General features: G+C 43.0%; 1 protein-coding gene across 3 annotated transcripts in view; it reads right to left on the bottom strand.

Annotated features, from left to right (window-relative positions):
• Window positions 1–19,907: 19,907 nt before the first annotated feature.
• Window positions 19,908–27,792, bottom strand: part of LATS2 (large tumor suppressor kinase 2) — a 120,764-nt gene continuing 112,879 nt past the window's right edge. For all 3 annotated transcript variants that reach the window (XM_034758772.1, XM_034758771.1, XM_034758773.1), the window contains exons 5-8: window positions 26,154–26,736; window positions 24,974–25,156; window positions 23,555–23,661; window positions 19,908–22,169 (exon numbers count right to left, since the gene is read on the bottom strand). In XM_034758772.1, coding sequence (XP_034614663.1) covers window positions 21,675–22,169; window positions 23,555–23,661; window positions 24,974–25,156; window positions 26,154–26,736 — 1,368 coding nt within the window. In that variant the 3' untranslated portion in view covers window positions 19,908–21,674. The remainder of the gene's footprint in view (window positions 22,170–23,554; window positions 23,662–24,973; window positions 25,157–26,153; window positions 26,737–27,792) is intronic.

Raw genomic sequence — 27,792 nt, 5'->3', positions numbered from 1 at the left:
TTTTTCTTAGAAGATCTGCTCTGAAAAAGGATACTTTCCAAAAAGTTGGATATTAAATCTGATATTTTTAAAGTCTGATCTTTAAATTGCTAATGCTGGGCAGATTTCAAATAGCGAAACAGTCTTTAAAAGGCTGAGGACAATATACTTGAATGGCAGATATGAATTACAGGTAGAGCTGTGCAAATAATCGACTTTTCATTTCTCTGTCCAAACCAATATTTTTTCTTCAAATATTGTTTCAGATCAACCCAAGGCAAACATTTTTTAGTTTTCTTGGCAAACCCAGTTTTTTTTTTCATTTCATTTTGATTTCAGGCATTTAATTGCTTTTTCACTAAAAGCAAATGATATTTAGAAATGTCATTCACAAGACACCACTGGTAGCAGTGCTGCCAACCACCACCACTCTCTTTATACTCTATAGCCCTAGGATGAGACCCAAGTTCCCTGCAGTGAATCAGGCAGAGTTGGGACCTGAGACAGGCTATGGGACAGACTAAGTGAGTGCTTTAACCACTGGGCTATGGAACTCTCAATCTCTCCTGTTGAAACTGTTCCATGTTGTAAAACTAAATATTCATAGGTCCAGCGAGAGAGAGTATGAGAATACTTGCCTGGGTTCCTGTCCTTTCTCCAAACACACATTATAATACAATTAGCTTACTCTGATTCAAAGGAAGCTGAGCTGCAGATGTCTTAGCTCTGCCAGAGGGAGCAACACTGCAACTACCATCATCACATCAATGATTCATTCAGATTTAAGGCCTCCATTTTCATTCCCTCAAATGGCCACACTACAATAATAAAACGAATGGATAAAATTCTGGCCCCAAATGAAGTTAGTGGCATTACTTCCAACAGAGCTGGGATATCATCCAATGTGTAGACCATGGTCCAAACAAACAAACAAAAAGTTTGGTAAGTAATCAGATATTAGTTTCTCATTTCCATGGAATTCTTATAGATAACCGTATATTTTATAAAATACATTAATCATGCATGCCATTCTTAAAAGGACATGGTTAGGCAAATTAGATCCCAAATTTGAAATATTAAAAATATAAGTTTTATAAAACTTATATGAATAGAAATGTCTTGTTTTCTTTTTCTTTTTCAGCTCAATGAAAGTAGTTTTGATGGAATTTAAACATTACCATGCAGCATTTTCAACCCACAGACTCATTCTGATCTGAATTCAAAGGGGGGTCAAGTAGTACATTTTCTCTTTTAACAATCTAAGGTATTAGCAGCAACACAAGATAATTATATTTTTTTCAGTTAAGATTTTAAATGTAACAGTATCCATTTAAAGCAGAGCCTTTTTTAAAGAAGTATTCAACAATATTACCACAAGATGGCCCCTACCAACCATAGCTGATATATGCGGATGTTGACACTTAAATTGCTCTGCTCTTTGTATCATGGCTCTATTCATTTCATAGCAAATATAAAGTACAATAATTTACTGCATCTCTCTGTTGAAACATTCTAACAAAGCAAACCTGTGTGTTAAGTCCTTGGGTTCTCAGAATGATTTATTCCTAACTCTGCTAGCTGTCTAAAAAAATGTATGAGGTGATGTGACATACACATTTTGAACATAACCACCACCAAATAAAATGTTTAAAGTATGTGAGGAATAGATTACTTTAAAAAATCAGCTCTAAGATAAATTGTGAATGTGTGTGTGTATGTATATAAAAGAAAAAGAGGACAGCTGAGCTGTTCAGTTAGGAGGCAGAATCCAGCAGAACTTTGTAGGAAGAGTTTGGAAGAGGCAGTGGAGCGTATAGACAGTACTCTAGGAAAACAAATCAAACTTCCAGAACTTCATTCCTTCCACACTGCTGAAGTGATAGCACTCGCACCAGAAACTATTTGTTATTTAAGGGCCCAATTGTGAGATCCTGGAACACCCTCAGCTCTCATTCCTAAATTCCAAGGCCACAAGGGACCATTGTGATCATCTAGTCTGACCTCCTATAGAAGTTCCCCAAAATAATTTCTAGGGCATATCTTTTGGGGAAAAAAAACCAATCTTGATTTAAAAATTGTCAGTGATGGAGACTCCACCATGATCCTTGGTAAATTGTTCCAACGGTTAATTACACTCATTGTCAAAAAGTTCACCTTATTTCCTGCCTGAATTTGTCTAGCTTCAACTTCCAGCCATTGGATCATGCTATACCCTTTTCTGCTAGATTGAAGAGTGAATTATTAAACTTATTAAACTTTTCCTTGTGTAGATACTTTTACAGACTGTAATCACATCACACCTTAACCTTTTCTTTGTTAAGCTAAATAGACTGAGCTCTTTGAGTCTATCACTATAAACCATGTTTTCTAATCCTTTAGTCATTCTCATAGCTCTTCTCTGAACCCTCTCCAATTTATCAACATCCTTCTTGAATTGTGGACACTAGAATCGATCTCAGTATTTTAGCAGTGGTTGCACCAGTGCCAAATACAGAGGTAAAATAACCTCTCTACTCCTATTCATGATTCCTCAAGATCACATTAGCTCTTTTGGCTACAGCATCACACTAAGAGCTCATGTTCAGCTGCTAATCCACCATGATCCCCAAATCATTTTCAGAGTCACTGTTTCCCAGGATAGAGTCCCCCATTCTGTAAGTATGGCCAACATTCTTTGTTCCTAGATGTATACATTTACATTTAGCTGTATTAAAATGCTTTGTACCTAGTCAACCAAGAGATCCTGATCGCTCTGAATCAGTGACTTGTCCTTTTCATTATTTACCACTCCACCAATTTTTGTGTCATCTGCAAACTTTACCAATGATGACTTTATGTTTTATTCCATGTCATTGATAAAAATGTTAAATAGTGTAGGGCCAAGACCTGTGGGACTCCACTTGAAACACACCTGCTCAATGACAATTCCCCATTTACAATTATATGTTGAGACCTATCAGTTAGCCAGTTTTTAATCCATTTAATGCGTGCCATGTTAATTTTATATTGTCCTAGTTTTTTAAACAAAATGTCATGAAGTACCAAGTCAAATGCCTTACAGAAGTCTAAGTATATTACATCAACACTATTACCTTTATCAACCAAACCTGTAATCTCATTAAAAAAATATATCAAATTAGTTTGACAGGATCTATTTTCCATAAACCCATGTTGATTTGCATTACCCTCCTTTAATTCTTTATTAATCAAGTCCCATATCAGTCACTCCATTATCGTGCCCAGGATCCACATTAGGCTGACAGGCCTATAATTACCCACTTCATCCCATTTACCCTTTTTAAAAATGGGCACATCAGCTTTCTTCCAGTCTTCTGGAACTTCCCCAGTGTTCCAAGATTTATTGACAATCAACACTAATGATCCAGCTAGCTCCTCAGCCAGCCAACATCAATGATTGCTGAGGGCACTCAGCTCATTACACTATTGGGCCTTGAGACAAATCTCCAATCTGAACTCTCACCAGTGTGCTGGAAAAGAGAAAATAAATCCTCTCCTCAATGATGCTCTGCCTCTGCACTCTAGTATATCCCTTCAGTGGTAGGAGAATAGAGGGGTCACACTGCAGCAGATCTGGCTCCACCACTCCCCTCAAATTACTTCTACCCCACAGCATGCAGCCCAGTTTATCTGGAGTCCAAGCCAAGTGAGACTAGAGAACCATGGCATCACCACCCCAATTCAACCTCTCCTTTGCAAAACAAGCAGGTGTTGCTAACAGGGGCATTCCACACCTGAAGAGGCGGGGTAGACTGTGCCCTTCTATATCCACCTGAGGAGGTGGGAGTGGAATGTTCCCTCTATGTGTAACCTTAGCAAAATACTAATGTATGCTTTTGCTCTCAATTTAAATCAGGGTTCCTTCCCTTCTTCTAATTATGGAGTTATTGCTTTCCAGTCTCCAGGGGAGTCCACCCATGAAGAGAGAGAAGAAAACAAAGTTTCCAAACCAGTATCTGGAGCACTCCAAACATAGCTCCACAGAACTATATTGCCCTTCTCTTGGCTTCTTCGTGAAGGCTGCTAAGTGGGTCAGGTTAACTAGGCATTCCTTGTATAGGGTCAGGAGTGAGTGGGCTCATATCTAGCTAAAGCTGTGCAAATACCTGCTTTTTCAGTTCACTGGCTCTTTCCAAAAAATTGGAAAAAAGAATTGTTTCAGGTCAAACAAAATATCTTGTTTGCTCTGAAATGAGAGGTTTTTCTTCAGTTGAGCTTTAACATATTTAACTCTAATAAAATGGAAGAAACTTTCAAAACAAAACAATTTTGAATAAAGATATTGAAATGTTGCGGTTTGACCTTGTTGAAATGAAACATTTTCATTTTTTTCACTTTTTTTTTTTTTTTTTTTTTGCCTAAAACAATTTGGCAAATTAGACATAAACCCCCAAAATGTTTCAGACAACACGAATGTGCATTTTTCAGTGAAAAAAGTTTTGGTGGAAAAATTTTGCCCTGTTCTACTCATAACCTGGTATTTAAAATAAACTCCCGGGGCTGATTTTCAATGGCACAAATGACAGTTAAGTGACTAACTCCCTATGACTTTGAACGTTCCTATCATTACTGTCTATTTGTACTGCGTGTCTTGGAGGCTGTAGAACTTGGAAGTGTTCGAGTTTTGACAATAAATATTTATCAAGACATGCTGTTTGTCACTTGCTGGTATCCCTTTTGTGACCTATAAACTGTTATTGTTTGCTTGAAAAGCAAACACAAAAGTTAGGAAAAAAAAGATTAAAGTACAATATAATCTGTTCTTCTCATTGCAGGGGAAACTCAAACTACGGAAACAGAATGAGAACATGCTATTCTCTCCTCTTCCCTGTAAACATTTAAACTAGCACAAGTGACTGATGGAAATTTTCAGTTGCTTAAAGATCTTAATGATGAGTTATTTTAACTTTGCTAAAGATTTTAAGAAAGCACTGGCAATTTAGGTCACTATAGTTGTCACTATGCTGTGTATCATGGACATTCACTTCATTGCAACAGTGCGGACAGAGCAAGATTCCCCTGTTTCAGAAGTACAGGCCCCTGCAACTTGAGCTAAAGAATGCTATTAGCAGTATGGAGTCCGTGACACACAGTTGAGCAGTGCTGATTCTATCTAGCAGAGGGCAACAGTTAAACACACACAACCCATTTCATTACCATATTTTACAAAACAACTGTTAGAAATGGCCACCATTAGTGCATTAGCTCAATAACTATGACAAATATAGCCAGTGTCTGACAATGCAAACTGGTATTTTATTGGTAATGCTCAACAGGAAGCCAGCTCTCATTATGTAGTGCAAGACACAGAAAATGCAGCTCGGCAGCTAAATTCATAACCACGGTAAAGGAGCCTTTCAGAGTTTCTTTAAGTAAATGTTTTTAAATAATTTAAATCATACAGTTAACTTTAATCAATAAAAAAGTTCTAAAGAACAAATGTTCTTAGAAAGGCTCCTGCCTGCCTCCTGCACTCTCCTGTGCTGCAGTCTCTATGCACTCACGCTCTGGTGATGGCTCCTGCTCTGTGCCAAGAATCTGCCTCAGTCAGGACCTACACGGTTATTTTCTTAGTCCTCTGATCTTGTCTATTTTCACCCTCTTGGTGGTTGAGCAAAAGTCACATATCTCCTGCTGTCAGGTTGCAGCTATGTCTCATTTTCCCTGTTAACCATCCATTGCTCAGCTTTAGTTTAGCTCTCCAGAGTCCAGACAAATTGTTTTTCATCTTCTGCAGGCCACAAATCCCTCTTTAGGTCTGTGTGACTTTCATCCCACAGTCTCAGTGGCTTACAACAGCCCTTTTAAGCCCTTGGGCACAGGAGGAAACAAGTTCATTGCATCAAGTAGCTCACAAATGAGGTGTAGGGTAGCCCATGGCCTCCTCCGATCAAGGCAATCCCAAGGCCCTAAACAGTGTGAGGCAGCCATCCACTCAGGCCTCCAGTAGTCCACTTCAGTCTCACCACATCCTGGGATTTCAACTTCTCTTAAGGGGCACCCTGGAACAGGGATCCTCCCTCTGTCTTAGACTAATATGCACACTGGTGATTCTAATTTGTACATATCATTTGACATCTTTAATGGCTCTTCCCTGCTCACAGTGCCTGACCTGACGAAGTAGACTTGTGGCTCTCTCTCAGCTTCCTTTTGCTAAATGTTTTGAAGGCAGAAGAGCATTTCTGGGGCAAGAAGTTCATCCTCAAACATAATTCCATCTCATTCTGCAGCTCAGTCCACCTAGCCACCTCTCCTCTTGATAATTTTAGTGTTCTTTTGAATCCTTTAACTTTTCTTCTCCTCTCAAAGCTCTGTAAATCTGTGTATTACTATTTTTAAAACATTTCTCTCATTTGTATCTCTTTGACTTCATGTCTGCTAAAATCTTAATTTATGTTTCTACTTAAATGACCTTGGTCCTGGCAGCACCTGTGTACCCCCCAAGTATTAAAAAATAACAATAAACGCAGACTCTCTCACTTTTTCTTTTCCAATTCTAGGAATAAAAGCCTGAGTTGATCATAGAGATTTTGCCTATAATGCATTGGGGGAAAAGGGAAGAGAAACATTCTAATTGACAAAGTCAACCTGAAATAAATCAGTTTTGCTTTTATTTTTGAATCCACTGAGGTTGGTGGTCATTTTTCACTCTTCATGTAGTCAGTTCTATAGCCTTGGGGTATATCTACAGTACAATATAGAGACTATACCAGCATAGCTAGGTCATTGTAGCGATGCTGGCATAACCCCATAGTGTAGACATAACCAACAGCGACAGAAGCGTTTTTTCCATTGGTGTAGGAACATCACCTCCCCGACAGATGGTAGATACATCAATGGAAGCATTAGTCCATCGACATAGTTGTGTCTACACTGGGGGTTATGTCGGCAGAGCTATGTCAGTCGGGATGGGCTTTTTTTCATACCTCTGACCAACATACCTATGTCGACCTAACTTTTAAGTGTAGACCAAGCCTTAGTCCAGGTCCTGTCTCTTACATCCATGATTTTCTCCTACAGGACAATAGTTGCCTAATTCCAGTGTAAAGTGGTTGTGGGAAGTTCTGACATGAGAAGAAAACTGCTCTCTCAGGTAGCTAGGGCTAAGCCCATAATGAACTTTGCACATCAGGACAGAGGCCTTGAATTAGACTCTGTTTGATGGAGAGCCAGTGCAGAAAGTGGCGCACTGGAACTACATGCTCACTGCAACCTGCATTATTTAGCTGACTGGCAGCTGCAGACTGCACCAGCTGGAGCGATTCCAGGCTGTCTGGTTTCATTCCTAGATGTTATGAGTTGCAGTAATTAAGGCTTGAGGTCATGAGTGCGTGAGTCACAAGTGTCAGGTTCAAGCCTGAAAAGCCAGGGCACAGTTTTCTGTCTGTCTATATGTGGAAGTGGGTGTTTTTGGCTGCTGTGGCTACTTGGCATCCAGTTGCAATGGAGAGTCCAATAGGACCCAACACTGTGAACAGACAGCAATCTATGGGGTGTTATGAAGGGGGTGAGTTCCTCAAAGTGTTTCATTTCCTACCAGCATCACTAGACTTGCTTGGGTTCAGCTTCAGCCAGTTAGCTTTAATGAATCTGCTGATCTCAGCTAGGCATTGTATTGTTTGCCTGTGGTATTCGGGAGATGTAGAGCTGAGTTACATCCTTGTGTTGCTGGCACTTCAGCCCCACCAGCTCCCCTAATGGTAATACGGCAAAAGAGAAAAGTCTTGAATCCAACTTTCAGCGTTAGGTGATGATGCTGGTTGTAGCTTGCGAAAGTTCACCCAAGCTGCGGAATAAGGGGCGGTGGGGATTGTGGGTCAAGTACCCCTAGGTTTTGTAAGGTCTGAAAGGCTCTGTCTTCCCCACCTGCACCTTTGCATGTAGTTAGTTCAGGGCCTAGTTCCCTCCCTGAAATCTCTTCCTGCTTTTCCCAGGTGGAGGCCTTACTCCCTTGCATTATGCTCACTGTTTCCCCCCTGCACCCTGCCCCCAGCCTTAAAACTTACCAAGCATACAATATATTTACATCACTATTTCCTGTAATCTAGCCTGCTGTCTTGTATTGTCAAACCCTGTCACTCAGTTTTGGGCTACTGTCTCCATGAAAAACAAGGAAGAAAATAAAATGTTATTCTATTACTTCATATATACCATTTGTGTAGCCACCATCAACCAGGCATAGTCATAAGAGAAAATGTAGTCATGTAAATCAGCAACCCGCACAATTTCAGTAAAATAAAGCAGATTGGGCACACAGCAGTGTTAAAAATTCCACAACTAAGTATCATATGAAATCAGAATTGCCAAGACATGGAGAGCAGATGAGGTGGCTAAAGAGACCATCAGGTGATTGTTATCAATGGAATTACACTGGGGATGAATGTGATCTATTAGATTCAGTTACATTTCAGATATTATTCACGTCAGTTTGCTGTCTGATGCTTCCATCATCATTAGAGCTGGTCAAAACTCAGAATTTGTGTTTTGTGGGAAATTCTGACATTCAAAATTTCCTTTAGTCATCAATTGGAATGAAAAGTTAAAAAAAATCATTTTAGAAATATCAAAATGACCTTATTGAAGTGGTTCACTTCAACTATAGTTTTATTAAGAAATAAAATATATAAAATTGTATATAATTATATAATATAAAAGTTGAGATGACTGTCAGAGTGAAGAACTTTGCCCTTATCAAAACTAAAACATTTTGATATTTTTTTTCAAGGAAAATTTTGACACAAATCAATGCATTCCCATGAAATGTTTCACTTTTGGCAAATCAACACTTTCTGATGGAAGACTATTCCATCAGGAAATTTCTGACCAGCTCCAACTATCATCTCTTCCTCAGTCCCACGACTCCCAACCGATGAAACCATGTCCCTCAGACCACTGGATTCAAGGTGCAGTCCAGCAGGAAAGGCCAAGCAAATCCCCTTACTCCCAGGGCAGCAGCATTTGGTTAAGGTGGGATGCAATTCAGATCAAAACAAACTGGATGCATCAGGTTTTTTCTCATTTGGGACATACACACACAACCTTCCCAATGGAAAATTAGTTTTTCAGCCAGGGGCCCGAAGGAGTGAATTTTGCTGGGAGATATTTGCTTTTATTCAATATATTATTTTAATAATAAGCACTTTAGGCAAAGCAATAAATCACATGAATTTAAGAGACTTGTTTAGCAGCCATGACAAGCCACACAGCAAGAAGTTGAATCTAGCAAAAAGCATTACTTGAACAGTAAAACACTATGAATAGGATGCAAATACTGAAGCAGATTTTTCAGAGCTATTAGCATGCCATCAATTCAGTATTTTCCATCCATTTCATGCATTTAAAAGAATCTGTTCTTTGGCAATCACCCCAATTAAACAGATAGACCATTTATCTGGGATGATGCAAATTCAACTGCTGTTCTAAAAATAATCCTTTTTCCGCCTTTAGTTAATTTAAGAATCTGGGTTTTACATGGAGGACATCATGAATTACCAACACAATCCTCAATCTGTCCAACAAAAATGATATGTTGGAAAATTGCCACACTATTAGAAGCATCAGAGATGGATCTGTGGGCTGATACCGCAGCAACTTCACATCTATCATGCAACAAAATATTCAGTATTTCTTTTTTCACAGCCCTCGGGGTAGGGGCTGTGTGTCTTCTTATGTATTTGTACAGTTCCTAGCACAATTCCTGATCTTGATTAAGACATTTGGGTGAGATCCCAATACAAATAAATAATAGCAGCACTGTCCACATAGCTAAACCTCTCATTCAGGCCCTCATAATGTCATGTCTTGATAATTGTCACTCCTTACTCTTCAGCTGACCCAACACGCACGTCACTCCCTTCTGAAATAAAGGAAATGCAACAATCACCTTCCTGTCCATTGCTTTATCATGTCGTCAACTGTGCTCTTTGAACCTCCTCCATTGCCTCCCTGCTTTCTACTCCACTAACCTCAAACTTTACAAAAAATGTAGCTTTTTATTGCAGTCTTATCAATACATCAGATTAAAACCTTACTTTGTAAAGTTTTAGAATGATCATAATCAACAGACTTAAGAAAAATTTGACAGCCTAACATTTGTTCTTTAACCATACAATAGAGCTAAAACAAAAACATGTATATGAAACATTGAACCAAAAAGCAAATAATTGAAATAGTTGGCAGACCAATACACCTAAAACTCATTCTCTGCACACAAGTACCTTTTCACCTTTATTGAACTGATTTAAAAGCACCCTAAAAGATTAAGCATTTACAAGGCAGAGTATTAGTCCAGTTTCAAGTTAATTGTCCATTTGTTCACTTTCTCTTTTGTTCTGCAGGGCTTGAGGCTATTGCTGCATAATTTAAGAAAGGAGACCAGACATTTTTTAAGTTCTTTGGTTTATCTTGATATGAACAAGTTCAGCTTTCCATTTTCATCACATGCCATACGCTGCTTAAAAGCCACTAGAGGAAGGCACTGCTTCCATGTTCTTACAATAGCACATTTCTTTTCCAGGAAAAACATTTTTACAAGTTTTTGTGTGTTAGCAGTTGCTATTCCTGCATTATCTATTCCTGAGATTATTTCCTGCAGGAAGAATTCAATACTTCTAATTCCAACAATATTTTTGGTAGCTGTTACTATTTTCTGACAATATTTCTGTAGTTGGGACAGAACCAAATTATATGTTCTAAGCTCCCTTCTCCACTTGAGTTTCTCCAGCACTATATGAAGCACTTGTATCATAGCCCAATCTTTAGGGAGTAAAACAGAATCTATGTAAAGTTATTACAGAGAATTTCCATCAAATTACAGGCAATAGCACTACTTCTTGTGCAGTTAATTCTATTCTTCCTCAGTCATTTGAGAGTCAAATGCTTTTCTTCCTCATTTACCTTTAATGTTGTTCAAATTATATACACTTTTATAAATTCTACCTGTAATTCTTTTCCACTGAGAAACCAGGAATAAAATTGCCTCTAATAAATTATTGCTACTTCTTATTGCAAAACGCCACATCAGGCAATATAGGTACAAAGGGAGGTTATGAAGACCCCTTTTGTTCCTACAATACTGTTACTGCTGTGTTATAGATTTGCCACTCTGTAGTAACACACTATCACATACACTGTTCAGTGCTAGACTACCTTCCAAATTATTTAGGTCTTCCAGGACAAAGACTGGAAACTTAGTGACTATTTTACCTGATGTCAACCTGGTGTACTTTTTAAAAATTGAAATCCAAGGGTGACTTCTTGCCTGTGAGAGCAGGTCCAAGCGGAGTGGTAACAGCCACGGCAGAGCTACTGCCAGGCTCATGAGGGTCCCGTACCAGTACTGCCTGGGCCACGCCAGGGTGATCAGGAGGACCCGAGCCTTGTCCAACTTTATCTTTTCCAAGACCCTGCTGATTAGAGGGAATGGGGGAAAGGCATAGAGAAGCCTGCTTGACCAGGACAGGAGAAAGGCATCAGAGATAGCACCCCCTCCCCAGGCCCCCCCTGGAGCAGAACCGGGGGCATCGCCGGTTCTGTCGAGTCACTAACAGGTCCACCTGGGGAGTTCCCCACCTTTGGAAGAGCCGGTTGGCCATTTCCTGGTGGAGGGACCACTCGTGTTGCGAGGAGAAGTCCCTGCTTAGGCGACCCGCCTTCTCATTCCGGACGCCTGGTAAGTGGAAGGCCTTCAGGTGGATATTGTGGGCTACACAGAAATCCCACAGACCGAGGGCTTCTTGGCAGAGGGCAGAGGATCGGGCCCTGCCTTGCCTGTTGATATTGAACATGGAGGCCGTGTTGTCCATGAGGACCTTGACTATCTTGCTTGCCAGGAGGGAGCGGAGGGCCATACACGCCAGCTGCACCGCCCTGAGTTCTTTGACATTTAAGTGTAAGCTCAGGTCTTGAGCCGACCACAGGCCTTGGGTCTGAATGCTCCCCACATGGGCACCCCAACCCAGGTCTGATGCATTGGACACCAGCTCCAACGATGGGGCCTCGTCCCTGAATGGGACCCCTTGGAACATGCTGCTTGGGGTGGATCACCACCTCAGGGAGGTGATCACCGAGTGTGGCACTGTGAGGACCTTGTCCATCCATCCGTGGCCTGGGAAAAATTTGAGGACAGCCAGAGCTGGAGGGGTCTCATCCTGAGTCTGGCATGACGTACGTGCATGCCGACATATGACCCAAGAGCTCCAGGCAAACCCTGTTGTAACCGGGAACCTTGTGACCGAGTCGATGAGACCCTTCAGGGTCTCAAACCTGTCTGGCAGGAGTGAGGCCTTGGCCGACACTGAGTCCAGGAGAGCCCCGATAAACTCTATGCATTGGACTGGGACTAACGTGGACTTGGTGTTGTTTACCAGCATGCCCAAGGCGATGCACGTGGACAGGAGGAGCGCCACGTGATTCCTCACCTGCGACTGGGAGGTGCCCTTGGCTAGCCAATCGTCCAGACAAGGAAAGATCTGGACCCCTCGCCATCTGAAGTAGGCCGCTACCACTGACATGCATTTTGTAAACATTCTGGGGGCAGTGAACAGTTCAAATGGGAGGACCATAAATTGGTAATGATTGTGTCCCACCACAGAAGCGCCTGTGCCCCTCGAATATGTGGATGTGGAAGTACGCATCCTGTAGATTGAAGGCAGCGTACCAGTCCCCAGGATCCAGGGAGGGAATGATGGAGGCCTGGCCAGGGAGACCATGTGGAATTTGAGCTTCACCATGTGCTGGTTTAGGCCCCGTAGGTCCAGTATGGGTCTGAGCCCCCCTTTGGCCTTCGGGATAAGGAAGTAACGGGAGTAGTACCCCTTGCCCGTGAACTCCTCAGGCACTGCCTCTATCGCTCCTAATTCTAGGAGCTGTCCCACCTCCTGCTCGAGCAGGGCTTCGTGCAAGGGGTGCCTCAGGAGGGATGGGGGCGGGGGGTGGCTGGGTGGGGAGGAGGTAAACTGGAGGGAGTAACCCCGGGAGATGGTGCTGAGGACCCATTAGTCCGAGGATCCGCGACCATTCTGGGAGGAAAGCACACAACCGGTTGGAGAAGGGAAGCTTTATTGGCGTTGGATCCCTGATGAGGACTGGTGGGATGCCCCTGAGTATCCCATCAAAAACACCTTTTCCCTGCCTGTTTGTCATAAGAACATAACATAAGAAAGGCCGTACCGGGTCAGACCAAAGGTCCATCTAGCCCAGTATCCTGTCCACCAACAGTGGCCAATGCCAGGTGCCCCAGAGGGAGTGAACCTAACAGGCAATGATCAAGTGATCTCTCTCCTGCCATCCATCTCCATCCTCTGACAGAGAGAGGCTAGGGACACCATTCCTTACCCGTCCTGGCTAATAGCCATTAATGGACTTAATTTTGTTGCCCAATCACTTAGTTTTGTGAGATCTTTTTGAAGTTCTTCACAGTCTGCTTTGGACTTAACTATCTTTAGCAGTTTAGTATCATCTGCAAACTTTGCCACCTCACTGTTTACCCCTTTCTCCAGATCATTTATGAATAAGTTGAATAGGATCGGTCCGAGGACTGACCCTTGGGGAACACCACTAGTTACCCCTCTCCATTCTGAGAATTTACCATTTATTCCTACCCTTTGTTCCCTGTCTTTTAACCAGTTCTCAATCCATGAAAGGACCTTCCCTTTTATCCCATGACAGCTTAATTTACATAAGAGCCTTTGGTGAGGGACCTTGTCAAAGGCTTTCTGGAAATCTAAGTACACTATGTCCACATGTTTGTTGACCCCTTCCTTAGAGGGTCCAGGCTGGGGGGCAGGTCGAGACTGCCTATGAGGGCGTCTCTTATAGTCCCGCTGCTTCTTATGGGTGGCCTTGTATTTCAGGAGGGCAGCAGGGGCAGATGTCTGCTGCGGCTTAAATTTAGGTTTTGCCGGAGCCGGGACATATAGACCCAGCATCTGGAGGGTCGTGTGGGAGTCCTTCATGCCATGCAGCCTTGTATCTGTTTCCTCTGCAAACAGAGCTTTCCAATCAAACGGAAGGTCCTTCAAGGAAGGCTGGGCCTTGCTGGACAGCCCAGAGAGCAGTAGCTTTGTCGCCCGTCTTATGGACACTGCTGAGGCCATCGATCGCGCGGCCGTGTCCACAGCATCCGAGGCAGCCTGCAGGGAAGCTCGAGCTGCCGATGTCCCTTCCTCCATGAGCACCCTGAACTCCTTCTTATCACACTCCTGAAGGGAGTCCTCAAACTTGGGCAGGAAGCCCCACAGATTGAATTTGTACCGGCCCATGAGAGCCTGATGGTTCGCCACCCATAACTGGAAGCTCGAAGACTAATACATTTTCCTACCAAAAGAGTCCAGTCTCCAAGAGTCTTTGTTCTTTGGGGTCGGGGCTGGCTGACCTTGTCGTTCCCTGTGGTTGACCGACTCGACCACCAGGGAGTTGGGCGCCGAGTGGGTATATAGGTACTCATGCCCCTTAGCGGGTACGAAGTACTTTCGCTCAGCCTTCTTTGATATAGGGGCCAATGAGGCCGGTGTTTGCCACAGGGCATTCGAAATCTTAGTCACCCCTTCATGGAGTGGCAAGGCCACCCTACCCAGTGCCGATGGGGACTGCAAGTTGAACAGGGAGTCCGCAGGCTCTTCCATCTCCTCTGCCTGGAGATGGAGGTTTGCTGCCACCCTCTTTAAGAGGACTTGGTGGGCCCTGATGTCCTCCTGCGGGATGAAGGGGGCGGGGCTGCAATCGCCTCAGCCGGGCAGAGCCAAGAGGCCGGCGCAGTGCTCAGGATGTCGGCTGGCACTGGAGGATCCACCACCTGGTCAGACTCTGGGCACGGTGCCGAGGACGTGTGTCCCACCGACTCCTTCGTCAGGGGGCTGGAGATAGAGACAGACGGAGCCTCCAAAACTCCGGCCACCGAGCGAGCTCCCACCGGGGGCTGCGCTGGAAGCCACAGTGCCCACTGGTACCACTGGGCCGGCCACAATGCTCGGTGCCACTGCACTTGCTGTGGCACTGGCAGGGCCGCTGTCTGTGTTGGCCAGTTGGCCACAAACGGAGACCTGGCTGGCATAGGATCCATTGCTGTCTCTCGACCGAGAGGAGTGGTGGTCCTGGGATCTGCGACAGTCACGAGACCACGATCTTGATGTAAAGGACCAGTACCAATGGTAATAGCTGCTCCGCAAACGGCCTTGACAGGTGGACCCGCAACGGCGAGATGCAGGTGATCGATGCCTGAGGCTGCGATGTCTTGGCAGAGACTCGGAGTGGGAGTCCGAGCAGGAATGTCGTCGATGACCGTGCCGTGACCGACTGCGGTACCCCCTCTGGGACGAGGACCAACGACGATGTCCGCTGCGGTCCTGTCGATATCCGCTCTCTGAGAAGGACCAGTGCCGCGAGTCCCAGCCGGATGGAACCCAGCCCGACAGTCTAGTTGGCATTGGGGGCGATCCATGTGGACTCTGCCCTGAGCAGACGCTGAGCAGTGATTGGTGTCCGGAATGTTCCTTTGACCGAGACCGGTACCAAGCCGGAGGCAACTGCGGTGATCCCAACGGTGGCTTACCTCTGGAGTGCGGGGCTGACATCGGCGGAGCTCCGGGCACCGGCATGGACATGACGTCCTGGGCCTCCTAGAGGGCTTTGGGTTTGAAAGGCATCCGGACATCCAGAGAGGCCTGTTCCGAAGGGGCCAGGCTACTCCGCTCTACATGAGTCGGAAGCCTGGGGCCTGATGGGGATTGAGGACTGCCCGACATGGGCCTAGCCTCTTTCCCAGATATCCCTCGGTGCTGTTGCGAGGGGAAGTCTTGGTCCTCTTGGCATGTCCCATGGATGGGGAGTGGTGCCGACTGGTTGATGGCACCGGCTGATTGCCGCGTACCGACACCGCGGTGCCCGGTACCGGCTCGGAGCGGCATGCCGGGCTCGGGGTCAGCGCTGACTCCATCAGAATGGCCCGGAGCCTAATGTCTCTTTCCCTTTTAGTCTGGGGCTTAAACGATTTGCAAATTTTGCACCTTTCGCTGATGTGGGTTTCTCCCAAACAGCACAAACAGTCTGTGTGCGGGTCACTTCTCGGCATAGAACGCTGACAAGAACCACACAACCTAAATCCCAGGGCTCGGGGCATGCCCCAGCCTGGGCTCACTGACTAACTAAAACCAACTATTTAGCTAACTAACTACAGGTGCTAAATGAACGAACAGTTCTGGGGACAAGCTACAGCGAAGCTGGAGCAGAGCAGTTCTGATGCACCTTCACTGGCAGCAAGAAGGAACTGAGGGTGGGGGGAGCACCCGGCTCCCCTTATACCACGCCAGGCAGGCGCCACTCCAGGAGTCGAGGGGGCGCTCCCCCCCCCCATGGGTACTGCTAGGGGAAAAACTTCCAGCACCGGTGCACGTGGCGAGCATGCACACCTACTGTGGAATAGACATGAGCAATCACTCGAAGAAGAATATAAAATTTGGCTGATAAAAGGTAATAGTGTTGATGTTTCTGCTAGATATTTGGCTTGGTTACCACACAACATATTAAGAAACTAGAATGATATAAAATTAACATGGCACATGTTAAATGGATTAAAAACTGGCTGACAGGCCTCAGTATAATTAAAACCAGGGTATCATTATTGAGCGAGTGTATTTCTAGTGGGGTCCCACAATGTTTGGTTCTTGGGCCTATACTATTTAACAAGAACCTGAAAAAAACCAAATTCACCAATAAAATTCACAGATGATACAAGGATTGGTGGAATGTTAAATAATGAAGAGGACAGGCCACTGACAGCGATCTGGAGCACTTGGTAAGCTGGGCAGAAGCAAACAGTATGCATGAATCAACCAAACGTAAAGCTCTACATATAGGAGCGAAGAATTTAGGCTACACTGTCAAGCTTGGGGGGACTCTATCCTGGAAACCAATGCTTTGAAAAAGACTTGGAAATTATGGTGGATAATCAGTGGAACATGAGCTCCCAGCCCAAAGGTGTGATCACAAGGGTTAATGAAGTCTTTAGATGTGTAAACGGAGATACCAACTAGGAATAAGGAGGTTATATTACCCCTATATTTGGCACTGGTGCAACTGCTTCTGGAATACTGTATCCAGTTCTGGTGTCCACAATTCAAGAAGGATGTTGATAAATTGGAGAGCATTCAGAGAAGAGCCACAAGACTCATTAGAGGAATGTAAAACATGCCTTATAGTGATAGACTCAAGGAGTTCTATCTATTTAGCTTAACCAAAGGTGTTAAGGGGTAACTTGATCACAGTTGAGACGTGCCTCTGTGAGGAACAGAAATTTGATAATGGAGGGCATTTCAATCTAGCAGACAAAGGTAAAACAAAAATCAATGGCTGGAAGTTAAAGCTAGAAATTCAGACAGGAAATAAGGTGCAAATTTTTAACAGTGAGGGTAATTAACCATTGGAACATCTTACCAAGGGCTGTGGTGGATTCTCCATCCCTGGCAATTTTAAAACTCAAGATTGGATGTTTTTCTAAAAGATATGCTCTAGTTCAGTGTTTTTCAAAGTTTGGGTAGCGACCCAGTGCTGGGACGCGACATGTAAGTCACTGGGTCGCCTTGCTCAGCACCCAGGGACTCTAGTGGCTCTGGTCAGCACTGCTGACCTGGACATTAAAAGTCCCGTCAGCGGTGCTGCCCAGCTAAAGCAGGCTAGTGCCTACCTGTTCCAACATCATGCTGTGGCCAGCAGTGGGTCCAGCTTCTGGGGGGGGGGGGGGGGGGGGGCACAGGGCTCTACGTGCTGCCTCCACCCTGAGCACCAGCTCCACACTCTCATTGGGTGGAAACCGGCCAATGGGCGCTAGGGGGTGCTGCCTGTGGGCGAGAGCCACGCAGAGCTGCTTGCATGCCTCCGCCTAGGAGCTGGACCGGCTACTGGCCACTTCCGGGGCACAGCACGGTCTGCGGTGCCAGGACAGATGGGAAGCCTGCCTCGGCTGTGCCACTAACTGGGAACCACCAGAGGTAAGTCTGCGCCCCAACCCCGCGCCCCAATCCTCTTCCCCAGCCCAGAGCCCTGACCCCCTCCTGTACCCCAACTCCCACCCAGAGCCACCTCCCATACCCTGAACCCCTCATTCCCGGTGCCACCCCACAGCCCTTAACCCCAAACCCCAACCCTCTGCCCCAGCTATGAGCCCTTCCCACACCCCAAACCCCTCATCCACAGCTGTGTTGAGTCACGGACAACAATTTTCTTCAACTCGGTCCCCAGAAAAAATGTTTGAAAACCACTGCCCTATTTCAAACAGGAATTAATTCAGGGAACTCCTATGACCTGTGTTATACAGAAGATCAGATGAGATGATCACACACATTATAAGGCCAAAAGGAACCAATGTAAGCTGCATTAATTTATAGTAGCAGTACACAATGGTAGGAATAACAGGGATTGGTTTTAAGTACCCTGCGTTATTGCCATGAGGTGAGAAAGAAAAATTGTAAACAGTTCCAAAACAGAGGTATTCCATGGTGCTCATGAAAAATAGTCCTTTATTTGAAGGATTACCTGAGGTACATTTGCTACACATTGCGATGGCAAAGGTTTGAGAAGAGTCTGACCACAGTTCCTATAATCTTCTCTTTTCTATTCAATGCATTTTGAAGAGTTCATATTCCAAAGCAGTGTGCAAGAATGAATGTAATGTAGCAACACAACAAGGAAGAGAATTTTAAGAGTGGAGCATCAGTATTTTAGAATGCGTCTATTGTAATAGCCTGGAGGGGTCACAATAGGATGGGGCTTTCAGGTATTCTGGTGATAATGAAGATCAAAGATCCAAAATATGTTACTACTAAAAATTTCCCTCAGTCATGTCCCTTCATTTCTATTTTTTATTCTTTCATTCCTATAGTTTCTGCAGACCCAAACCAGGACATCTACTTACACTAGAGAGGCCAGATCAACAGCACACTCTGAAAGAAGGTAAGTGTTCATCCTGGGAGCCATGGTAGTGACATCAGCTGCCTCCTCCCGAATAAAGGACTTTGGACCAAATTATCTCAACTGTGTCCAGCATCCACTGTGTGCAGCTAAAATGGTGACTGCAAAGAACAACTTGTGGCTTCCAATCCAGAGGCCAGTTTTCCATTGGCCTCCTCATCAGTGTCCTTCCTGGAGCTGCTCTACACAATGCCAACTGACTACAACCTCAAGGGACCACCATGCCAGTGGGGTTCACCCTAGTGTAGTGGCACCATGCTTAAACTTTTGGCCCCTACACTTAGGATGGAGAAAGATGAAAGATGTGGTCCTGGTGGCTTTATGCTATCTAGTGACTCTCCCATGCCAGGGGACTCATCAGCTAGCAGCTGAGAGTCTACAGAATAAACTAGATGTGAGTGTAGAAAATAAACTGGCCAATGTATATAGAAGGATCTAAACCAAATGTTGGATCCAAGTTTGAAGAAAGCTGAGATTTGGATCTAAATTTTATGCCTCAACTCCATCACTAACACTACAAACTAGCCCTCACAGCACAAACACACAGAAATGATCATTTCAAGAACACACAATGCAGTTTAGATTTTGATTCAATTTTTTTAATAATAAATTGTGCCAGTAGAAGCTTTCAAAGGCAATGATATATCAATAAATAACAGTTAAATTGAGTTCCTGAGAAAGAACCTACCACATGAAAGAATGTCAGATAGATGTAAATAACAAACAAACAAAAAAGCAGTAATACTGAATCTTACATGGACTGTCACAACACAAGCACTGCATACCTCATAGCACTCCTTTCATACAAATGTAAACAAATACACAATCATTTTTGTTTCGTCCAAACTGATTAATTTATATGTGTTGTTGCTTAGATATCTAAACAATGGATAGGATAGGATATGCTAAAAACATTAAGGAATAATATGTGGAGTAATATATGGAAAAATTCTGAAGCTCCAGATTTAAAATAAAATAATAATAATAATAAAGCAAAGACACACTGAAGGAGTGTTGTCCTCAATGTTATTATGTCAATCACTTAAATAGGACTATTACACTAATCTGAATTAAGATTTTTTTTTGTTTATCTATTTAGTTATATATAATAAAAGTAAATATGTATGGCTTAATTATCTTTAGTATTCCAATATCACTTTGAATAATTCTCACATCTATATATAGAAGAAAAATACATATTTTAACAAAGTTAAGATTTCATATTTCAAAGTGCCTATCATTTGATAGGAATGAGGGACTGTTGTGTTCCATCACAGCAATATTTCCATTGAAGAGACAACAGGACAGAATAGCTTTCTAACAATGCTAACTTTTTCAAACCTTAGTGCCTAAAGTTAGATTCCCAAATCCTTAGTTAGACAACAAAAATATAAGTGGCCTGATTTTTTAGAAGTGCTGAGCACCGCCAAATCCCACTGATGTCAATGTGAGTTGTAGGTGCCCAGCACCTTCTATAAAGTGAGTCCATTTTTATTTAGAACCCTAAATATGGATTTAGGCACCTAGCTTTAGGCATTAAGATTTGAAAATGTAGACTGGATACTATGTGTTACGGATAGTGAGTGTTAAATGGTGAAGTTTTAACTACTGATCACTGTGCTTTGTGTGCTACATGAATGAGCTAGATTTAGACTGTTGCCACAAGGAAACTGTAAATAATGGTTTGCAATTTACTCTTCTTAGGGAGATGTGTGTGCAGATGATACATGTTTACTAAAATTGACCTCTTACATCAAGACCACAAAAATCACTAATCAGTTATAACTTTGCAATTTGTCCAAAATTAATATTGGATACAATCATAAAAGAGAAAATCATCCACACAATACATTATCAACACAGGTTTAAAATGGTCTAATTTTAGACCCTCAGTAAAAATGGATTCACAGGACCTGCCTGTGAATGGCAAGAAACGGCCATTTCATATAGAAAAACACTGCTCATGCAACATTCTTCACACACCAGACACTGAAATCACACCCAAATTGTCACTTACTCACACTTTCTATTACACCCCAACAAGCGGAAAAAAATAAAGCAGCTTTAAGATTATGTCACAACTTTGAAATGTGGAAAATACAAATTAAACAAAAATCACGGTGTGAATAAAATGGCATCTGTAAATTTAGAAAATTAGAGAGCAGTTTTTCTTTTAGTTTTTTAACATTATTGCACAGAGACCTTTCATCACATGTTCTTCAGCTTTATGCATTTTTCCTAAATGTGAAATAATAAGTGCCATGGATAAAATAAAAAACATAGAAAAGAAGAACAGCAGCATGATTTGTCAAAGTTAATCCCTATAATTTAGTAGGAAAAAAAAACTGCTATAAACAAAATAAGTGCTCTTTACTCATTTAAAAAATAACATTGTGTAAGTCTGTAAATGCTGATGGGAGTAGGGGATGTTGACTTCAAACAAAAATAGGCCTGGCAAGGCTGCTGGCCTTGCAGATTTTGGTAAAGACCAGGAATTCAAGTGTAATTATCAACATAGCTATTTACAATGAAACTGACCTGAACTTAGAATGCTCATTTAGGACCTGGTCCTGCAATCTTTTGACTCCCCAACTCACAATGGCCTCAACTGGAGCTACGCCTGAATAAGAACTGCAAGATCAGGTCCTAAATGGTCAGCTAAAGGCCCTCTTCTACTTGTAAATAAGATTATCTGGAGTACTCAGTACAATAATTTACACATATACAGGTTGACAGGCTCCAGTCTGATCCACCACATCTTTGTTTTCTGCATCAGACTTCTCAGACTGGCTAGATTCAATTCCAGAAGGCTTTGGGTATCTAAATGGATATCCATTGTCATCAAAAAACCTTCGGAAAGTAAACTCATAAAAGGCATGCTCTGTGTGTTTACTGTTTGAAGAGGCTAGTGGGTCCCATGTCCTCGTACTGTCCCCACTAGTGTCATTCCAAGGACTTTCTTCTTCAACCGGGTCAAAATTTGAGGTGTCCATTGGATGGCTGATCTTTGGAACATAGGGAGCTGTCTGTCTGCGGATATCAGTGGAGAAGTCTATTGAGTTAAAGAAAGGATGGGCCTTAATATCATCTGCTCCACTTCTTCCAAGTCTCTCCTCAGCAGCACAGCAGAGTTTTGTGATCAGATCACTTGCCTCAGGGCTTAGCTTGATCTGCAAGGGAATGTGCAGTGTGTTCTCCCAGTTTATCACCTGAAGAGGAGAAAGATATTCAACATCATCTTTTAATCTTTTGAACAAAGGCTCTTCATTTGTTAATGCTGATTGAGCTAAAGGTCACCTCACACCCACAATTTTTACTTTTGAAAGGCAAGAATCCAGCGGTCTGATGACTTTGCAAACATGCTGCTCAGTGAGAGCAGTACAGGAAAAATTGTGAGGGATGGACATGAAAACAACAATAAAGATTTGATCCCGTTTCCTATACAAATATTAGAGAACAGCTGCAAAGCTAAAAGGAAAACAGATTTTAGCTCTGAAATGTATATGCTGAATACTTCTCACAGGCCAGATTTAGAGGGCATTCTAAGCAGAAAAAGAGGAGAAAGTGTAAATTTAACTTGTTTTTAAAAATGGTTATTCCTGTTCTGCCCCTCTTCCCACTCTGTGAGATTGTATTCTGGGAATATTTCAGTGAGCCAGAAACAACACGTGCAATCTATGGTATCACTGCAGTCATAGAACTGTGTCTTCTGGGATGTATTTAGTGAACAAGGAAATACCACTGCATTACAGACAGGAGAAAAAAGAAATTTAAACAGTGTCAGTTCGAATTTATTCCTAGCTAAATGCCCCCACAGCCAAGTTTGAATGGATACGCAGCACAGACATTTCTAGGCTAAATTCAATATTCATTTAATTTTGCAATTTGCCTTTAAAGAGACGGAGGGAGAGATACCCCCTTCTAATAAAAAGAATTGCAACCACTGCTCAACTTTGGAATATTGAAATTGCAAACTGTGACGTTATAATTAACATATGATTTTCAATAGCAAAATCCATGGTGAACAATTTAAGAGAAGGTGCTTCTCTTTAGGTGTAGTACTTGAAAACAATGTTCCCATACAGATTACCAGGTTGCTGAATAAAAATCCAGACAGCATTCACCCAAGAGTTGTGCAGGCACAATGTCAAGGAAAGTAAATATTTGAATTAGGACCTGTCCCATCAAGAGAGAGGAATCCTCCTCCTTCCCCCACCCCATTTTAAAGCAGGGAAAATTTAAGCATTTTAGAAAGGAGTTGCTAAAATGGGATATTCAGCCTCTGGGAGGCTGGAAGGATGAACTTGTGGTTAAGGCACTGGAGTGGTATACAGGGGTTTCATTCCCAGCTCCACGTGTCAGTTACGGCCTGATTTTTTTTTTTTAAGCTGCCATTGACTTGGAGGAGCTTTGTGATTGCTCAACATCTTTGAAAGTCAGGCCTTTAATCGGTCTTTGCCCTCTCTGTACAATGGGGATAACACTTCCCTATCCCATAGCAATAGGACAAGGATACATGAACATCTGATGTGCTCAGATACAGATGAGCAGATAAATAAAAATAAGATCTATTTGGAATTCTGCTTTAACCTACCTTTAGTTGGGTTTCTGTGGGAGTGGAGGCCAGAAAGGGAGGCTGCCCCACTAACATCTCAAAGAGAATCACCCCAACGCTCCACCAGTCACAGAGCTGAGTGTATCCTGAAAAGCAGGCAAAAGACAGTGTCCCGCGACCAATAAGAATTTGAGTACAGACGTTGTTTCCTCTTCCAATTTAAATAATATTGAAAAAAACAGCCTACGTTTTTATCTTCTCTCACACCTTTTCATTCTCAGTAGTGTGATTTGTGACCTAAAATTAAGTTACTCAAAATCCATATTCCTGTGTGCCTTCTGCTGGCTGACCCAAATTCTACTCCTGAAAGCGGAGAAATCCTAATCCTGGCAGCTAGAGATCATGCTCCATATTTTTAAGCATGACACTGGTGACTGACAGCTGACAGGGAGCACATAACTAGACAGAGCAAGGACTTTGTCATGCATCGTTCTGGCCCTATTCTGCCATGGAGCACATACTGTTCCTCAGAGGAAAATAAAACACTTGATGACTGATCTACTACCAAGATTATATAGAAGTGATGCTGAATTTTAAAATACAGCTCAGGGACACACACAGCAGGGCTCAGGGGATAGGTGAAAGGACACAATCTTTTACTGGATTCCATGCAAACAGGAGCAATTTAAACCAGTCATTTCCTGAGACTACACAGTAAGGTACAAGTTTGAGATTTTAAAGCCAACTAGAGGAGTTAGTCATTGATTTTATTGGAAGTTTGTGTGGCTAAATCCTCTAGTGCGTGATGTAAAGTCTATTGAAGCTAATGGAAAGGCGCCCATGGACTCCAGTGGACAAACGATCAGGCCTCCAGTGAACTTGAAAATCTCAGTTCATAACTATACAATTTAGAGCTCATGTCAGCACTGCATGGGCATCCACAAAGCATTAGCTAAAGTCCCCAAGCCCTGACCTGATGTTCAGTGTAAAACATTAAAGGTTCTTCTTCTTTGGCTGCCCAAAATCCTGGCCAGGAAGAGATATCCCCAGGACATTATAATTTCCATGCCACAGTCTGAATTAGTCAGTAGATAACCTCCATTGGCTGCTCATTGCCCTACGTGAATTAGCTAGTGCTTTCAGTCCCATTCCTAGTGCCCAGCTTGGTTATCTGTCTCACAGTAAAACAATATCATTGCTGACACCTTTATTAGCTGCCTCAGCAGAAAAGCCAAGAACTGAATGGCCATGGAGGCAGAAGTGCCATCTCAACCCTCAAGGTGAATAGTACTGAGGCACATTGGTATGGTGCATGAAGAAATTTGCACTGGGCAAACAGTTGACTTAACATCCAGGCTGTCAAACTGACACCAGTCTCCAAAATTATATTTACTTAAAAAAAAAAAAAAAAAATCAGCATTCATTTAACAGAAAGAAAACAAAATAGAGCTCATCTACCTTTGCGAAGCAGTACTTCAGGAGCTATGTAATTGGGGGTCCCAACTAATGAGTGGGCTAAACATCTCTGATGCTGCTTTTTGGCTCTTTGCTCCAAGGTTTTCAACCTATCGCCACATCTACAGTTGGACACATCATCCCAAAGATCACTGGGCTCCATGCTGTCTTGTCTGCTATGGCTCCCTTTCAAACAGAAAAAGGAGGAAATAAAGAAAATGTTTATTTTAATAGAACTATTTATAAAACAATTGTCAACTAGCGAGAAAAACAGATTACTAAATGGCTCGTTGGGCCATCCAGTATTTTCCCCTCTCTCACGAGCAAAGAAGAATAGGTTTAATCTGAAAATTCTCCATTTTTGGCTAATTTTCCATAATGAGCCCCATTTCTCAGTCCCTTACTAAACCTTTCAGAAACACATCTCCAAGTAAAGACCAGAGGGGTGTAATAAGTTTGGGATATCTGTACAGATGGCCCTATGGCTACTGGTCAGGAATGAACAGTGCCTGAACAATGGCATGAATATGATCACTGGGGCCAGGAATACATCAAATGAATTTAATTTATGATTAGTTCCTTTTGCCACCAGTAGGGATCCCCCCCTGAAGCCTGCGAGAACTGGATGTTTATTGCTATCGCAGCAGTTTAAGCTACTGATGGGGACTTAAACTAGCAGTAGTTGAAAGCAAAGGACTGAACCACCAAGGGTATGTCTTCTCACGGCAAAACAAAATAACTGTGGCAGCAAGTCTCAGAATCCTGATCTACAGATTTGAGCTTGCAGGGCTTGCGCTGCGGCACTAAAAACAGTAGTTTAGACACGCAGGCTTGGGCTGGAGCTTAGACTGTGAAGCCCACCCACTCCCCAGGCTCCAGAGTCTGAGCCTGAAGGACTACATGGCTATTTTTAGCACCGTAGTGTGAGCCCGAGCCTGAACATCAGGGTTCATAAACTTGCTGCCATGGGACTGGTTTGTTGTTTTTTTGCTGAGTAGACATATCCTTAAATACAGCAAATTTAGCCTGAGAGACACCAAGCCACTGGCTTAGGCCTCTTCACCTTTATCATGTATAAAATGTTCAGTATACTCTAAGCTAGCACATTTGCAGAGAGACCACTATTTATTTCAAGGTGAAATAATACAACACGCATCACAAATAGTACACATAAGAACGCTACCTTTCTGATAGTACTTTGAATTGTGAGTCCATCTGAATCCAGTACAGAGCCCAAAATCAGTCAGTTTGATATGCCCATCAAGGTCTATCAAAATGTTGTCAGGCTTGATATCTCTATGGATAAATCCCATTTTGTGTACACTCTCTATGGCCAAAGTGAGCTCTGCAATATAAAAACGAGCTAGATGTTCTGGAAAGACCTCCATCCGTATCAGCAGACTCATCATGTCCCCACCAGGGATGTAGTCCATCACAAAGTACAAATTTTCTTTATCTTGAAAAGAGTAATAGAGTTTTACCACCCATTCATTGTCTGCCTCAGCAAGTATATCCCTTTCTGCTTTGACGTGAGCCACCTGGTTACGATTTAGTACATCCTTCTTTCTCAGGGTTTTCATGGCATAGAGGGCATGGGTATCCACTTTGCAGGCAAGGCACACTTCCCCAAAAGCACCAATACCTAGGGTCTTGATTTTTACAAACATAGATTTATCCATTTTGGCCCTCTTCAGTCTGTTGTAGTTGGACTCCTTTTGGTAGAGAATTTTCCTCATTTGCTCCTGCTCTGCTTCACAAAGGCCAGCCTTTATAAGAAAAACAAATCAGAACAGCCAGTATAATTACATTCACAGCCAGAGACTAATCAAACTAGCATTTTGAAAGCATGTGGTTAGGAGAAATTAACCATGAGCTCGAAGAGACACACATGAATTTGTTTGCGCTCTGTCTGTAGATATATTTTTGAAACTCTTGCAATTTCACTGCATCCTGGTCTATCACCTCAATTTTCCGTAAATCTTTGATCACTGCACTGAATCCAGTGTCTCCAGAGCGATTGACAGGAGGAGTTTATTTTAACAAGACAAGTCTGACCAGGAAATTGTGATTGTTCCTTTCAGGCATGGACCTTGCTACTGTGATCCAAGCCTTTGTCATCGTGAGACTGTATTACTACTGTACATGGAATTACACCTTAAATCTATCCAGAAACTTAAGCTGGTGCAAGATGCAGCAGTCCATTTATTAAGTGGTGCTTCTTGGTGGTAGCATATGTTATCTGCAATGGATTTCTGTTAGTTTCTGGGGGGAGTTTAAGGTGTTGATTCCAACCTAGGACTCTAAATGGGCTGGGACCTGCCTGCTGAAGAGACTACCTTTCTCCCTATGCCACGTTGCCACAGATGAATCAAGCTCAAGGGACTCTGCTGATCCCCTTTGTTATATAAGGGAGAGAGCTGCTGGCACAGCATTCTCTATAAAGGTCCCTTTCTTTTGGAATGCTCTGCCCCCAAGGTCCAGAATTCATTGGCTTTCTGGGCACTCTGCAAAACCCATCTGTTTAATCAGGCATTGGCTGAAGGCTGAGCCAACTGAGAGTGGGATTTCTGTCTGATGGGAAAGTGCAATGTGGGGGCGCTAAGCTGTAGTGTTCAGAGGACTGGAGGTCAAGTGTGCCATAGAGTGGGAGGAAAGGGTGTTGCTGCCGCTTTGGTTGATATTTATTTTGCATCTTGCGTGCCCTGGTGCTTTTAAAACATATGTCAAAGGCTCACAAAGCTTTGATGTGGAGTCTATATAAAAGTGAAATCTACAAATAAATAAAAAGAAGAGAAGGGGAAATTAAGGGAAACCTGCAGGAC

This window comes from Trachemys scripta, chromosome 1, assembly GCF_013100865.1.
Source record: "Trachemys scripta elegans isolate TJP31775 chromosome 1, CAS_Tse_1.0, whole genome shotgun sequence".
Lineage (NCBI taxonomy): Eukaryota > Metazoa > Chordata > Testudines > Emydidae > Trachemys > Trachemys scripta.
The sequence above is the reverse complement of the archived record's forward strand: the minus strand, read 5'-3'. Positions and strand labels throughout refer to the sequence as shown.